General features: G+C 40.5%; 1 protein-coding gene and 1 long non-coding RNA gene across 3 annotated transcripts in view; one reads left to right on the top strand and one right to left on the bottom strand.

Annotated features, from left to right (window-relative positions):
- LOC117411875 (Krueppel-like factor 7) overlaps positions 1-9,292 on the bottom strand; it is a 31,720-nt gene extending 22,428 nt beyond the window's left edge. The window contains exon 1 of one of the 2 annotated variants that reach the window (XM_059032571.1): positions 8,657-9,292. In XM_059032571.1, the coding sequence (XP_058888554.1) occupies positions 8,657-8,758 (102 nt within the window). In that variant the 5' untranslated portion in view covers positions 8,759-9,292. The remainder of the gene's footprint in view (positions 1-8,656) is intronic. The other variant, XM_034019689.3, reaches the window with a different exon arrangement.
- Positions 9,271-17,368, top strand: LOC131738194 (uncharacterized). Its single transcript, XR_009329758.1, has 3 exons — positions 9,271-9,358; positions 12,120-12,224; positions 16,447-17,368. It is a non-coding gene; the product is annotated as an uncharacterized LOC131738194 (long non-coding RNA).
- The last annotated feature ends 233 nt before the right edge of the window (positions 17,369-17,601 follow it).

The following is a 17,601-nucleotide window of genomic DNA, read 5'->3' as shown; positions in this document are numbered from 1 at the left end:
ACCAGCAGTCAGCTCCCACACAGTGCACTGGAAACAACAAACTGGTGTGGGATTTCTACGCTTGCAACGTCACTGCAGTGCTGACCGTTGTTTCGTTTTTACCTTTTTAGTCATTTATACACCTACCTACCTGCATGACTGTGAGAAATTCAATCATCGGTCAGTAATCAGTGATATAGAAACAGGCACCCGTGTGTGAAAATGATAGACCACATTGTGCTTTAAATTAGGCATTTTAAACCAACTTCTAAAAAGGCATGGCTACATGTTCCTTTTCTCTTACTATTTTAAATGAATTGGAATAAACAGCTTTGAGAATGTAGCCCACTGTTTTTTGTTGGTTGATTTTCTATTTCCAGTACATTTTAAGGAATCTATACTAAATTGATAATGTGACTGTATCTCTGGTCAGAGTGGGTTGTGCTGTTTGGTACGAATGGGACACCAGTGAGAAGTTGAAGGTAAAAAATTAAACAAACATTACCACAGCAAGCAAGCAAGCAATCATGGAATCCATCCATCCATCCATATCTCAATGTTTGCTTCTTCATTCGAATATCTACATACTCGTGATGCCTCCAGCAACTTCATAGAGCGGCAGTTTTGTTGTGAGATTTAAATAAGCAAATAAAAACAAATGACCTTGTGAATGAAGTCCCCTACAGTGTGACTGACATACAGGCAGGCAGGTGCTGCAAAGGCAACAGCTTCAAAATCATTTCATGCCAGCTGCAGCGTTGCAGCGAATGCAAATGAACGGACTCCGACACTGTAGACTGTCTTTAGGTTGGCTCCTAACCATTGCCGTTGCTAGAATTTGCATTCTGCCCCATCACCCCCCCCCCCCCCCCCTCACAAGCTCTCATTTAACTTTACAGAAGCTTAAGAAATGATATTTAATATATAAAGGGGGGGCACCATAGTGCAAGCAATAACCTACAGTAACATTTACTAATGTATTATAAATGCATTTCCATTAAGAACATCGTACAGGGTCCTGAGCCATACAGGAGGGTTCCACTCCAATAGAGATCAGAGCACCTACCCACAGGTGGCTTTAGAAAGTTCAACAAGAAGAATTAAAACAGCAGAGCTACAGCAAGCGGAATTAACGCAGTAGAGCTAAGATTAATGTGATGTCATTTCCATCGGATTTCAGATGGCTGTATCACATTAACCCATTAAGTGCCTGATTATTTTGTCTTATTTCGATACATTACATTTAGACTTAGCTTTTGCGGTGAACAAAATTAGAATAAATTATCATAAAACAGTTAAAGAGAAAATGTAAATAACAGGCGAGGACAGTGGCACTTAATGGGTTCCTATCCGATACATAGATATCACATCAATATAGATTTTTAAAGAGGGCATATTATATCAAAAGTGGGAGTTGAAATTTTTCCCTTCAACACCAATTAGAAAACACTACAAACAGGAGCAAACCCCTCCTGCAGCTATCTAGTTCAATTAAAAACACTACAACAAACATCTTTTGCTTGTCAATGATTAACCATATTACAGTACCTGACTCATTTCCACAGAAGAGAATTGTTTCAGTAAAAAAGGTGACATCATGTTTTCACCTCAATTACAAAGCCCTGCTGAAATGAACCTGCTGAACTGCAGCCTGACTTACCCACACTGTCTCTTATCTTAATTTCAGAAATATCTAAATTACTTCATTGTCTGTGTTTTATACAAACACCTGTGTTACTCAGACGTTGCCCTGGAAACCAGTCATGCTGCGTGGCATGCACTTCCACCACACTGCCGTCAGCCCTTTACCTCTGATATCAACAGTACAATACAGGACAATGTGCAGTATAAAGCAGGGATGAGACCCCCACTGCATAGTAGTTTGACACATTCCTAGTTTTACTATGTGTTTAATAAGACACACCTGAGCTTGCTACCTATACACTGTGTCTAATCAAGCTGGCAGTAAAATCTGGAATGGATGCCACTGCTCTGCAATTGGAATGTTATTCTCATCCCTGTAAAAGGTACAGGAGTTCTATTCTAACTATTTGGGTTCATGCTAAGGAATATCATACGCACAAGCAATTTACAGTAATAACCTGATTACCTAAAGAAATTGATTTTACAGATCAAACCAGATAACCAGAGGTTCTAGTGAACTAAAATGGGGGGCTTGGACCCAAGTAATAAAAAAATACACAGTTTAAGAATGAACTGTAGTAATGGAAATAATTCTACACTTTTAATTGCACACATTGGATTTTTGTTGCATTAAGGTAGTGCCATTATTAACATGTAACCCTAATGAATTCCAAGGGAGGGGTGTGTTTAAATTCGGTTTAATTATTAGATCAGGCCTGTACTGCTTTCCACACCTCCATTGTCTTGCATAAATCTGCAAAATGCCCCCTGGGCCCTGCTCCACTGTATAAACCAGCCTCAGAGCCAGAAGCTCACCCATGAAGACTGTATGTAAAGAACACTGTGCTTTGCTTTGGCATGACCTTACTTTAACAAAGGGACAGTTTTATAGCTAGACGAACATTCAGCCTCATTTCTGTCATCCCTGAAGTATTCGTCATGGAATCATGCTCTAAATCAGCCGCATGACCCAGATTAGACCGTTTCCACTTTATCTTCTATTCTATTGTATTTCATCTGAAACCAGGAAAGTACCTCATTCACATGGGGGTGGCTAGTAGTTTACAGATTTTGAAAAACACAACAGGCCACTAACACCCTTATAAGAGTTTACCACGATCGTAATGCTTTTCCCATGGTTACACTATGCATATGCATTTACCACAGCTTACCATGGCTTGCCATGTTTTTAATACACTACCATTTCTCTCCAGGCTTTTACAATGTATGTCTATGCTTTACCATGCTTTCATGATGTTTAATAGCCATGGTAAACTTTTCTAAGGGCATCACCATGCGCCATGGCAAATGGCCTGAGTTCTATCAGCTGACTGTAGACACAGACCACTGCTTATCTACCACAGCATGGCAGTGTACAGTATACAAATATATACTGTATACAGCTGGTCACCTGCTTCACTTCAAAGCACAGGGGAAATAGTGTGAAAAGGGTGCTAATCAAACAGTATTGAGAAGTGTGTAGTCTCAAAAGCAACTGTTTGAATTGAGTAAAGGATTGTTGACGTGAGCTCAGACAGTAAGCGTGAAACCCATTGGTAAACAAGGGTAGGGTTTCCTGAGGAAAGCCCTGGTGTTTGGACAGCGGCCGAGACCCCGAGCAGTTTGCTCACTTCATCTCGTGTTTAACCACAGCGCTGTGGGAAGCAGCCTGAGTAGAGAGGGGGGCCTTTCTGTTGAGGTTTCGCTTGCACAGAGCAACAAGAACAAAAGGATTACTACACAGCTTCCTATAGAGCTCACTCATAACGAACACAGGATTCCCCCATTGTGATGGCATGTAGAGTGAATTGCTTTATAGAGTTATCAACAAAAACAATACTGTGCAAAAAATAACTGCTGGAATCCATGCAAAAACTACCTTCATTAAAATGCAGTCACTGTGCCTCCCTGGATGGAACCTCAGGCAAGTCAACTGACCTCCCTGTGGTTTAGTTCTATTCATCTGGAAATAAAACAGGGGTCTGAGCAGGAAATGAAGGCTCCTAATAAAAGTGATGCGGTTAAAACACTGAAGCTTGGCGTTTAACTAAACCAGTGCCGTCAGTCGATTCCATGTAATACTGCATATGACAGCAGACTATGCACATAACTACGCTGCTGTTGCAGGGTCGCTGCTATGAGGTTTCATGACCATTATTTGAACACAGTTATTAATAATGGAACACCAGGTCAGTTATGTCTGATGTAATCCAGTGAGTTCAGCTCTAAGGCAATGATCTATTACAACCGCTATTGGCCAATGCCACTGCTTATTAAAGTGAGTCATGCGCTTTATTGTTCTTTATTTTCTGTTTATGGTACTGTATGATGGCTTAGCTATAAAACTAACATGTTGGTTTACTGCCCTTGGTCTCACCTAACTCGTCCTTGGGAACGAGCAAGATCCGGTCAATGCCTTTTCCTAGTTAAAAAAACCGCAAGGCTTTACAGTAAAAACAAATAAACAAACAGCACTTTAAAAGTATATTTACTGCTGTCACATGACAAAAGCAACAACAACACCACCACCACCACCACCACTACTGCCACAAACTGGCTTAATGTTTCTCTGCCTGCCAGTCTGCCAGTAAGCCTACTTTTAGACAAGTATCCTTGGCAATACCTGTTGCTAGGCAGCCAGGTCATCATAACCGTGTGTGTGTGTGTGTGTAGGGTACCTGCTAGGTGGCTATTATAAAAGCTGCAGAATGACTTAAGTTATAAAGAAACCATGGAGATGCATGACTTTAAGGTATGCATGATGAATAAATAAGCATTCTGCTACCTCATATGCTGGTCCTTCTTTTAACCTACACTACTCTGAGCAAAACACGGAGCGCTAGACTCTCTTCAGACTCTCCCTACCTAGGAGACCCAGGGCAGCACAAGTGCCATCTGCAGGCTCATTTCAGATCCCAAAGCCACAGGAGACCTCGGATTGGAATTCTCTGATGCAACATTAAACCAAACACAACCGAACGCAGCCCCAAGCTCCAAGCCGCTCAAGACTCAAGGGTAATTGCATTGAGTTTGCTTGCCCAGCATTTTAAATACAGACTATTCCGCTGCACTTGAAAGGGCCCCCAAGTCTTGTGTCATCTCTGCAGAATTAGAATCTGTCTTCAGTCACCAGTCACGCTAGCTCATCAATGCTTAGGCATGTACTGTAACTAGCAGCAGCCAGGGAATAAAGTTAGCTGTACAGTAGAGCAAGCCACCTCCCCCTCCTCCTCCACACTCTGGGGTTATGCTTTCCAAGCAGTTTGTGGATAAAGCAGCTAAATAACAATTTAATAAATAAATGATAAAAACAAAAAATCCACCAGTGCTCCTGCAGCCGCGACTGGGGCAGCTGCATGCCTTGAATCTCACAGACAGATAAAAACAACGGTGTTGTGAACAGCCAGCTGTGCGCACCAGTGAGGATTACATAACATACAGTACAGCACAGAACTCATAGCCTACAGTCACAGGAGAGCGGCTGGATATTCAAGTACAGTGCAAGTGTGTGTTTGCATCACCATGCTGTCGCTGTCTGCACTATAATCAAGTAGGCTGCTCGCAATCGCTCTCCTGCACGTGGTTCCTGCTCTCTGTGGGTATTCAGGATAGAGAAAGACACTCACAGAATACTCCACACATCATTAAAAACCACACTCTCTCTTACCAAATTGCACAGACAGGACCCTTTCTCAATGTGGTCCCCTGTATTATTGGAGTATTCACATTAATAAGTGATTAGCCCACTCTCTGAAACAGCTCCATTAGAAAACCAAAAGGGATTACGCCTCTTTAAACAGGGCTCTTTCATCAGATAGCTCCTGAAAATAAATGCAGTGAAAGCAGCCTCTGCAGAGCTTACAGCTTATTGCAACCCTACCCTACCCTACCCTACCCTACCCTACCCTACCCTACCACGCCACAGCAACAAACCACGAGAACCACAAGAAAACAACTCAATCCCCGCCATGCAGACAAAGCTACCCACAGTTTCAACTTCCAAACGCCTTTTTTCTATCCAGTCAGAACGCACAGCTGTATAACGTATTCCCTGCCTCCTTTTTTCATTGGCATTTAAAAACAGGATTTGTTCTATAACCGTGTTGCTCCTCCTCCTTCCAATGACCTCATTAAACTATCAGATTACGAAATGAAAGAAAGATAGAAGGCGGAGAGAAAAACAAAAACAAAAAAAACCGCAAACAGAGAGGAAATTACAAAATAAGGAGAACAATGCTGCATGTGAGCATTCCAAAGAGCTCGTCCGAGTTCCGATTTCATTTCTTTCCTAACATTCAGATAGTAGGGCAGACACAAAAGGCACACAAGACATGGTGCATGCAGGAAATTCAGAGGAGATAGAAACAGAACGAGCAGGGGCTACACGAGCAGAAAATCAGGGAGCAACACAGGGAACCAGCAAAGGGGAAGCAGGAGCATAAAACATGCTGGCGCACTATCTCCGACACAACTGGTGACATTATTTATGTCCCTTTAATGGCTTCAGTTTTGCAGTACACCATCCTCTTAAAGGGACAGTCAGATTTGGCTCAGTTTCACATACAGTTCAAATATAACTCTTTCTTTCACTTCCTATAAAAGGAAGAACAGTTCTTTGGAAGACAGAGTGCTCTGGAGTTCCAGTATTCACCAGGGAAGGCTTGGTGTGGCTCCAGCTGCAGTGCAACAGTGGAAGAATGGATCAGGTCTCAGCCTAACCTCCTGTAGGCTCAGTGATCCATGCCACCAAACTGGCTGACAGCAGAGTCTGGTGTTCACCATGCTTTGCTCAGAGGAGAGATGAGACAGCACCTGCACTCCACTGTCTTTGTTTAACAGAAGAACAATGCACATCCTGGAAAAGCATCAAGCCTCCCCATTTAAAAATGGCCCTATACCCGTGCAGATAGCAACAGCATTGCCAGGTTACAGTGCAAGCAAGCCCCCGGCACACACATGCTCCATTTTATACCCATTAAGCCTTAATCTAAACTTAAAAGCATAATGTTAAAAATCAATTAAATGCTGCCGGCAGACCCGAATTTACCATTGTTGTTTGCAGTATGAAAAGGATTTGTCATCTCTCTCTCAGTGGGGATTATAGAGTTTAAGAGTTTTATAACGCGTAATTACAAGTAACTTCATGCTCCAGACTTCCAATTAATTGCTGAACAATTTTTTTTCTCCCTAGACACATTTGAGATCAGAGGGCTCTGCCAGGTTATCAGGTTATATATAGCCTGCAGCTTACTTATATCCCTACCTTTTAGCTAGCACACTATCAATCAATGATGCTGTATCCTGCATTGACAGATTCTTATTTGTGCAAATCCTGGAAGGTAATCCAGTGATTCTAGAACTTCTGTACAAGCATGTGTGAATCTGTGCTGGGCTCATTCAATGAAGTGCTAAATTATCTAAAATACCAGTGTGCTAATAAACCACTTACTAGCAAAGGACTGGTTTTGATGGTTTTGACCGAGCCATTATCAGCATGGGAAATGCTTAGAGAGAGAGTGGTGTAACTGTCTGTCTATTAGAGTCAACAACAAAAAGAAAGGCAGGCTACAAAGTGACTCTGAAAAGGAAGAAAGCAGGACAATCCAGTGCCAGACAAAAGAGAAGAGTCTACTCTTAAAGAAGAGCCCACACAACCAGAGTCAATTTACTAAAGAGACTTGTACAACCCAACGCAACTGGGTATAAACTCAGAGAACGCTGTGTCTTTAGGCTGCCTAAACCCTCTGCTCAGTGATTTCTGGATCAATCCTGTAAGTAAGATATATTGTACAGTGCAATATATGAATGCACATGGCACAGGGCCACGGTGTACCATATGGACAAACACAAAGAAAGAGATCTTTAAAAAGCAATGTATCCTGCAACATGAAAAGGATTCTAAATGAATGCACGAGGTCCTTTACTACAGTGACGCAATAAGATCCAATTGTGTTAATGATCAATAGCAAGACATCCAAACAAAAAAATCAAACAAAACAAGTAAAAAACTATTGTGCCATTGCAGCGCATCAAAAATAAAGTATCTATTTGCATGTGTTTGTGTTCCGGCCTCCGGATGACTTCATTTTAATGAATGAGTGGAGGCTGAGCGAGCTGTGTCACAATGTTTCACAGAGCGCAATTGCAACACTGTATAGATTTGTAACTAACACTCCATGCATGGTCTGTGTGCACAGCACAGTGCACAGTCCATTGCACAAGCTTCACTGCTGCTAATTCTACATAACGCACTGCTGGCCTGGTTCAGGTGACAGTATCCACCCAGAGTATGTGCATTACAATGATATTCAACAACGAATTGACATTTGATGCACTGGAAACTGGAATGTGCCGAAAGTTCAAACCAGCTACTTTTTAATTTTACAGTTACCCCTCCTAGTAGTAACCCGCTGTGCGCAATTATATTTACAGAACACTCAAGACTACTAAGCCGTTTAAATTGTCACCGACATTAAACGAAGCCGAATATCGCCGTGCTTTATTCTATCCACCACTGACTGACTATACAACAAACACAGCGACTGACAGCCGTATATATTGATCTCTCCACTGTGCAGGTACTGTCTTCAACAGAATAAAGCAAAGCATGGTTTTTAATCGGCTCAGTAATATATCCTTATCTCTCTCACACACAAACATCCTAAACATCCACTTTTGGAAATTTTACAAAACCACCCTTTCGTGCCAAATGATTTAATTTCAAAAACAATTATTGATTAATACATTGTATTTATTACAGTAATTACTGCGGCCGTGAGCAGCTCAGCAGAGCTGTGCGGTACTTGACAGTTACCCAGGATACAATGTTACGGTTACTTTTTATTAGTCCAATTAATATTATTATCAACCAAACCTGTCTAAAAGGAGCAGTGTTAACTTAAAACCCTTTCGTTTTTGCCAAATTAAAACCAGTGTCTGTCAGCGAGTACATGTGTCGTGCTGCTGGCGACCACACAGCCAACATTTTACAAGAATTATTACAGTAATAGACACAGAAACGTAAACCATTCACCTGCTGCCAATTTTCTTCAAGGGAAGGCAAAGCGGAGAAGTAGCCAGTGTCGTGCACCAGCTGCAGCTCTTGAAAAATACTGTGATTTGCTAACACGTCCATGTTGACGCTTGACAGTCACAAAGCAATCTTTTGATCTCCAAAAATGATAACCCACTTATTCAAGATTAAAAAAAAACAAACAACGAAAAAAACAAAACATTAAATAAATCCTTGCGATTCCAAAACGCGGTATCCGCTGTTCTCCAAAGCAAACATATAGCAAAACATACATATACCAAAACATACAGCGTGGAATTGAATTGCGCTCCGCTAAATCCTGCAATCCCGTTTTACTGGTCTGAGCGCTTCTTATCGCGGCCCAAGACTGTGGATGCAAGCTCAGTGGCATGAAACGTCCATCTATTTCCGCATTGCCGAATGCACCCGATTGCAATCTTTGCTCTTTAAAATTCCAAGTTGCATTTTTTTGGCTGCTCCGCTCAGCAGGCTAAGTACCATCTACAGTTCGGAGCGAGCCAAGGGAACCCAGGGCCGTCAATCAACCCCGTGCGTGACCATATTAGGTAAAAAGGGCTGACGATTTCACTGACGACCAATTAGGGCGGCGCGAACGCGGTATAAGGGCGCAGCCAGAACTGCATGTCGGCCCCTGACTGGTCGGCGGGGGCTGTCTGTCGAACCTCACATGGCTTGTGAAAGGTGAGCTATTTTTAGATGGCTATATAAGCGCCGAAGAGTCACTCTCGCACTCACTGAGAGAAATTGAGTTTGAGGGAGATTAGGAAGTTGCAGGACTCTTGCGAGTGTCTTGAAAAAGTAACTTATATTTCCCATACGACCTCCTAACTCGGTGAAATGCGTACCAACTGTGTAGATTTGACATTGCTAAGGTTGTAAATAGTTCTTCAGAATGCGCCAGATGTGTACCAGCTCCCTAAAAACCGAACCGCTGATTGAAGGATTGAGGAGAGCGGAGGTGCTTTTTCATGTGGGGAAGGAAATGCACTCCTCAGGTTAGGAGCCCCTAGCGGTTGAGATATAACAGGCTTGCTCGAATGCTGAGGACTGGCATTCACATTTCAACTAGGGTTGGACGACAGTGACATTTTCAGCTGTCGAGTATCATCTGTAAATATCACGACAATCGTGATAATCGGCTGAATAAATACAATATTTACAATTCTTGTATTTTATCAAATTTATACTTGAGCAGTATGTCAACCGCCAGTCTAAGTCAGTGAGTTTAGAAGAAAAAAAAAGATAGTACATGCACCAAGTTTTATGTAGTTTTCCTATCAAATTATATCATTTAAATATGTATTGTAATTCGAGAAAGTTTACTTTCATGAAAGAAAGAGCCACCAAATGTATTAATAAAACGAAACAAAATTGCTAACGTTACCTGGAAGCATTTGTTTTCTTTACTTGTGTGGCGAATGTGCCATTAAGAGAATGAAATGAGCTTGTATGCAGACAGCTTAATGAAATAAACCGCCTATCCTTCCATTAAAAGTGAACTCTAACATTTGATTAAACTACACTTTTTAACAATAACCACGCCAATGGAACACACATGCATTTACGCGGGTTCCGAGCACGCGCTTATTTCCCGTGCGGTGCACAGGCTGCAGTATAGAACTCATGGCAGCAACAGAAGCAGCACAGCTCTCGTGTGATATATGGATTGTGTTAGAAAACCGGTTATGCTTTGCAAACGTATTATCAAAATGAAACCATGACGTAAAGATCATGTTTTACGCCTCCTGCAGACAATTCAGCGCCGCTTGCTGATTGGATCACGGATGATAATTGTTTATCGATAATCATTTTTCAACTTGATAAAATTATCGCTGTAAAAAAACTAAGGTGGTTATCGATATTATCGGTTATTGTTCCAACCCTAATTTTAACACAAGTGACGCTGCAGGTACGCTATTACGCGAGGCCTCAGCAAGCCTCGTTAAATGAATAGCATACCAAAGCAATCTTTTGATCTCCAAAAACGATAACCCACTTATTAAAGATTAAAAAAAACATTAAAGAATTCTTTGCGATTCCAAAACGCGGTGCTGTTCTCCAAAGCAAACATAAAGCAAAACAGACAGCGTGGAATTGAATTGCGCTCCGCTAAATCCTGCAATCCCGTTTTACAGGTCTGAGTAAGGACGTGATAAAAAAAAAAAAACGGACAGCGTGGAATTGAATTGCGCTCCGCTAAATCCTGCAATCCCGTTTTACAGGTCTGAGTAAGGACATGATAAAAAAACAAACATACAGCGTGGAATTGAATTGCGCTCCGCTAAATCCTGCAATTCCGTTTTACAGGTCTGAGTAAGGACATGATAAAAAAAAAAAACAAAAAAAAAAACGGACTGGCAGCATGACTGAAGTTTAAAATCCCTATTTATATTACATAACTATTAAACATATAGGAAAGAGCTGCTAGAGGAAAGATGCGGCTAAATTAATATTTATTTATATCTTAGCAAACTGTTTGCAGTTTGCTTTATTTCTTGTAGAGTAAAATGATCTACGTGTGTGTGTATATATATATATATATATATATATATACTTTATTATTGTTTTTTCTTCTATATCATTCCATACATTGTTTTTCACCCCATCAGTCATTTACTAGTTATGTCTGTATGTCTGTCTGTCTGCCTGCTGCACTTGTACTTGTATGGATGCTTGTTTCCATGCTACACTTAAAGGTGCTGTGCCCTTTATGGTTTCAAATGTATCTTTTTAACTTTTTTTTTTTTTTTTTTTTTTTACATATTTAAGAATTTTGTCAAAGCTGGTTATCTAGAGTTCACCTATAACCTGTCACAATAAAATTAAATACACAGGAGTGTGGATACAGCAAATATGCTGTTATAGTAGATATTGCATTGCATGCACTAGTGTTCATTAATGCATTTTATTTTCACTGCGATAATTGAAAAAAATAACCAAAAAGCTGAACATGTATACACTGCAGTGTCCTGTGAGGGCTACTATATATAGCACACTGTTTCAATACTGCACATTAACCTATACTTACATGAACACTTTCTTGTGTTTCCCAAAGGGATATCAGGTAGGGTGAAACTCAGTGGGATTGATATGGAGGAGGGAGTGATAGTAACCAATGTAATATTATCAGGAGCTTCTCCCTGCTGGCTTCCACTGACAGGAGTGATATTAAGGGGGTTGACTAGAAAACACTCCCTCCCAGAAATCCTAATTCAGTGTGCAATTGATTGGGAGACACTGCAGTCTTAAATACTGTAGATAGTGCTTATTACAGTTCTGGGACAGTGTGATTAGCTATTGCATCATACCTCCTAAGATATGTACATACAGGACATTGTCAGTGACCCATAACAAGTTATAAGTGACCTGCTATTGATTAAAGACTCTTAGAGCTCTCGAGGTGCAAGGAGTTAACCAAGAGTAATATCTGTGTTGCCTTTAGGTCTCTGGTGTGTAGCTGTATGTGTTGCATGATGGCACTGGCTGGACATAACGAAAATGTTGGAAGACAGATACGATAACACATGGGAGATGACAGCTGCTGCAGGTAATTTTCTGTATTGATTTGTGTGTGCGTGTGTGTGTGTCAGTGTGTGTGTGTCAGTGTGTGCGTGCGTGCGTGCGTGCGTGCGTGTCAGTGTGTGTGTGTGCGTGCGTGCGTGTGTGTAAGACGAGAGGAATGGTAGTGTGACAGGCTTCCCTGAACAAGGAGGTGGAATAAGAAAAGGAGCTGAACAGTGGATAACAGGCTAACAGAAACACTTTGTAATCCCTGTCAGTCATGCATTTAGGAAGGAACTTCATGAAGAATTTGTTGGTTTATTATTATTATTATTATTATTATTATTATTATTATTATTATTATTATTATTATTATTATTTCTTAGCAGACGCCCTTATCCAGGGCAACTTACAATTGTTACAAGATATCACATTATTTTTACATACAATTACATTATGATTACATTTCACCAACGCGTCATAACACCAGTACATACCCATTCTCTAATTGTAAATAAGACACCCTCTATTCCCAGCAATCCCAGTATTAAACACATTAATAAATACAATAAAATATAGGCTACAATAAAGTGTTCTTTTTAAGCTACATTTCAACATTTTAAACAAAAGTCATGTTATAGATTTAACACATTGCTTTATGTCCACATCTGTGGACCCAGGACTTGAAGGGGCTGTACCAGCAAAACAGTTGCATATTTTTTTGTTTATTTATTTGAAGGAATGATTTAATGGTTTAAAGGGTTTATACTTCAGCCTTATAATGCTCATCACATTTCACATCTGATAGGATGCTTAGTCACCCTGAATGTTATTATTTTTCATATGCTGTACATTGCGTTGCCAGACAGGAAGCAGAATGGTGTTTTGTACAAGAAACAGAATCCAGTCAGATAAATAAAGCAGCTTTTCTCATTTAACAAATGCTTGGGCATTACAGGGTTAATTTGCAATGTTCCTATATTTCAAATACTGTACAGCAAACTGTATAAATGAAAAGCTAATGCACCTTCCTGGTACTGTACCTGCAGTAATCGCTTCCTATCTCCTCTCTGTCTGAGCTTTGAGAGGAGGCACTGTAGGCACCAGCAAATCTATTTTGACTTCAGCTGCCCTGAGTAATAGCTGGGTAGAAATCCTGACAGGCATGTTCACAAAGATGACCCAATGCCACTTTCTTTAAGGAAAAAACAAAAAGTAATAGAGCTGCCTGCTGTGTGTGTGTGTGTGTGTGTGCGTGCGCGCAACATTTAGTACAATCCAGTTATTGTTTGGACAAGATTGCGAAACTGATTTTGCCCAGATCTTTTGCCTGCATTCCTTATTAGACCATGCCAGGACCCCCATAGCCCTCCTTGTTTAACATCTGCAAGGCCAGTGTGACTGATAAAACACTGCTGTCCGCTCTGCCTGAGTGGATGTATATTTTATGGGGGTGTGTGGGGAGGAATTTGGTAACTAAGGGATAATGTTGTTATCTGTCATTTCAAGGAAAAGTCCATCTCAAAGGTCTAGCCTAGCGTATGTATTCATATCAGCATAATGAATTAGCCACTTTTAATGAGCATGCATTCTCTGGTTGTAGGAGTGCCATGTGCAAAGATTAAATACCAAATTATGCATAACAGTTATTCATTATTAAATAATACGTATCAGGGAGAGATTTTTTTAATAGTTTGCATTCCCCTGACATGATTATCAAATGGTTATCTGGTGGAGTTAGGACTTGGGAACTTATACAAGTCAGTACACATTTATACAGCATAACTATTCTCTAACAGGTTGAACAGTCTCCTGTTCCTGTGCTCTCAGCTTAAACATTGATGTTACAGTAGTCTGGCAGTGAAATCCTTTTTAAACGATTCCATTGCTTTCTTCCAGATGTGTCAGCACTTTGCAAGTCTACTGTGCAAACATCATATAGGTGCTGCTGGTAAAAGGCTATCCGTGTAACAAAAGCAACAACTGGGTGATCCATTTTTTTTTGTTTCACTCCTATAACATCACTTGAGGATGTCACGTGTATAACCTCCAACTGCTGCAATGCTGAATTGACATTCGTGTTAAAGTGGCAAGCAGGTTTCATGGCAGGAGGGCGCTTGTGTCCCTACAGCCAACGATACATCTGGAGCCTTAAAATGGGCAGCATTGTAAGCCATGTTATTAGGCACATAAATGTGCAAGGCGGCATGTCATTTTGCCTTTTTGATTGTATGCGAGTCCCAACGAGTCTGGCAGTGATCATCAGCGATTCCTGTTGGCTCTCTCTCGGAGGCCTGGCCCTCACCACCTGTACCCTGGTGCAGTTGTGATGGGAATACTCAATGCATCATTAAGTGCCTAATGAATGCAATGCGTAACTGGGTTAACTTCATTCCATGCTTTGCAATGCTTCTTTGTGTATGTGGTACTGTCAAGCCTGGTAAGATAGAGTCTGATTGCTCACAATAAAGCCTGGATTTGATCTAAAGTGGGGTACACCATCCATCAGCATCTAGTGACTCAACTGGGAAAGCTGTTTGGATGTTTATTTACTCAGTATTCATCGTAATGTATGGGACAAAAGAAAAGAAAAACAATAATCACAAAAAAGCAAAACTGTGGTTTATTGTAATTGAACTTTTAAGCATGTAAACCCATCAGAACTTTACATCCCAAGAAAATTACTATTATTATTTATTATTTTTTTTAGCTAAAGTGACTTACAGACACTAGGGGGTGAACTATGCATCAACAACAACTGCTGCAGAGTCTCTTACAATACACAAAAAAAGAGAGCAACAACAAACTGTTAATAGTAACTATGTTTTTATCATAACCAAGAGAACCCTAAAGGCTGCTTCTGCTTGGATCATTACTGTATGTGCCATGCATACCAGCTGTTCCAGTTTTTGAACCCTGGGCTCCTCCATTCATGGGAGCCGATAATTATTGTAAAGTGACTTTGACAAGTCGTGTGTCAGCATGCAGCCTGCAAAGAAAGGTTTAATCAACCCTCTCTGAAAATCTGAGCGTACAGTTACACTGGCAAGCAGAGTGCTGGACGCCTTTATAAAGGAATTATGGTACAGAGTGGCAGAAATGCATTATTTCCAGGTTGATAATCACAGAAATAGGTTGAGAGTTAGCCACAACCCACCCCTCATTCCTGAATATCCTGATCCTCTGAATTGTTAGGAGTGTGTCAGACTGCAGCTTTCAATTGCAATGCTGGGGACTGTTACTGAGCCGGTTCAAAGGATTCAGATATGCACATTGGGATGAACAGAGCTTAGATAAAATGACTGTAACATGAAGATAGCTGCAAGTAGGTGAGATGGATGAGAGTGTGACACTTCAGGTTATAGAAATCTGTAATACTGTTAGAATGCAATAGAGTCCATGGCAGCTTGGGTCTCTGGGTCTATACCAGAATTGCATAATAAAGTAATCTTGTTATTTGTTCTATTCTGTGTGTGGCACGCTGGAAGTCAGTGAATGTGGTTTCCAGTGGTCATGATGGATGATGCATGCCACTGGTGCAGCTCTACCAGGGTTTCAACACATCTCCCACTGAACACTACGAGTTGTATTGATTTAAACAGCTGTGGCTCTGGAGACCACCACTGCTTAGACCATTAAATAGAGCAGTTTGTGTAACAAGGAGTCTCTCTCTAGTGCATTTCTGCTCACTAAATGCAGAGTGTTGCATTGTGGTGCATCCAGTGCACAGAGCTGAGGCATGATTCTCAGAGCTCAACAGGGGTGCTTAATACCCCTGTTCCCAGGATATGACAAATAAAATGGAACATCGATTATAAAAGTTTACTATGGTATTTTGCACGGTATTTCTGCAGTTTTACAATGCATTTGCCATTGTTTTACAATGCATTTCCCATTGTTTTACAATGCATGTATACCTTGTAACTTTTTACAATGCTTGCCTATACTTTACCATGCTTTATCATGCTTTCACTGTGCTTTATTACACTTTGCTGTTCTTTTACTATGGTACACTTTTATAAGGGATGATATAAAGTGAATCTATAAGTGAATGTACCAAGTTGCTCTTTAACGGTAAGTTTTGTGATATATTTCTGCAATGAGTGTGGGAATTTAGTCTTTAGTTCTGTACTAACTTGAGTGCTAGCTACAGTACGGTACTATCTGCAGATCATTCCCAACTCCCGACTATCTTGGTACCAACCACAACAATCCCAGCTTCAGTACAGACCTCAGGCTTAAGCCCATCATTTCTTCTTCGGTTGCAGCTTCTATAGATGTACAGAGTCTCACAACCCATGGAGATATCGTCACTAAAGGCATGCCACCTTAGCCACGAGATCTGGGTATCAGTGAATTGCAGATGGGAGGCAAAGATAAAGAGGCTTGTAATCTGTATTAACGTGCTGGTGATACAGAACCCAGGAAACACAGCCCCTGGGGTGACTTCATCTTGAGCAGAAACCAGAAGAAAGGTTGTATAACAAGGGACTCGGGCTGTCAATTACACACTATATCTCAGCAAGAAGAAGGAGGACAGCTAGCTCAGCCGTGAACGCTGTGAATTTTTAATGCTGTGTTTGTATTTCCTTTGCAATTAAATAAATAAATAAATAAACCACAGAGAACAGAGTGGGAATAACAGTGAATGAATTTAAATAAATGAACACATGCAAGGAAGGCGCTGTCTTTCCTTCAATACATTTATGTTTCTCAATCTCCTAACATTATGGTAATCTAGCAGCTATACCGTATGATGCTAACTGTGGTGGTACATTGATGCAGTCTATAATTCCCCTGAAAATGCAGTGTTACCCAGAGGCAACATGTCATGGTACTGCGAAAGCAATTCCGTCACATGTGATATGGGATATTATTAAGCTGATGCTGCGGGCAGTGTTTTAATATTGGTTATTGGACAATTTGTTGAGGTATTGAAGCAAAAGTCATTATTGCCTGTTTGAGCCAGTTTTTTATAGTTATTTTTAGATAGGGTAAAACCTTAAGGGGCCTATCTGAGACCCCAATATTCTCCTCACACACGCAATCATCAATCACCTTTTGGAGCAGTAACACTGGCATTTTTCAAATAAAAGTTGAATTTATTTACATATAAATATATTATTTTGGTTAGTGTTTTTGTTTTTTTAATAATGGTTTACATTTACATATTGTATAATCAATCATAAACAGGAGGGGGAAAAAAACAATAAATGATGTAACAAAGCGATATTGAAAAGGAATGCTGTTTTTTTTTATTGCACTCATCTAATTCCAGTCTTGACATTTTGGAAAAAGCCTGGCTGGCATTAAAAGACAGCTCTTCCCTGAACCAATGAAATCTGTTTTTATACTGAATATTTGCACAAAAGAGGGCAAAGAAGGTCAGCACGCAGGAGATATTAAAAATCACAGGAGGATGT

The sequence above is a fragment of the Acipenser ruthenus genome, chromosome 10 (genome assembly GCF_902713425.1).
Source record: "Acipenser ruthenus chromosome 10, fAciRut3.2 maternal haplotype, whole genome shotgun sequence".
Taxonomy (NCBI): domain Eukaryota; kingdom Metazoa; phylum Chordata; class Actinopteri; order Acipenseriformes; family Acipenseridae; genus Acipenser; species Acipenser ruthenus.
This window is presented reverse-complemented; position numbering and strand designations above follow the sequence as displayed.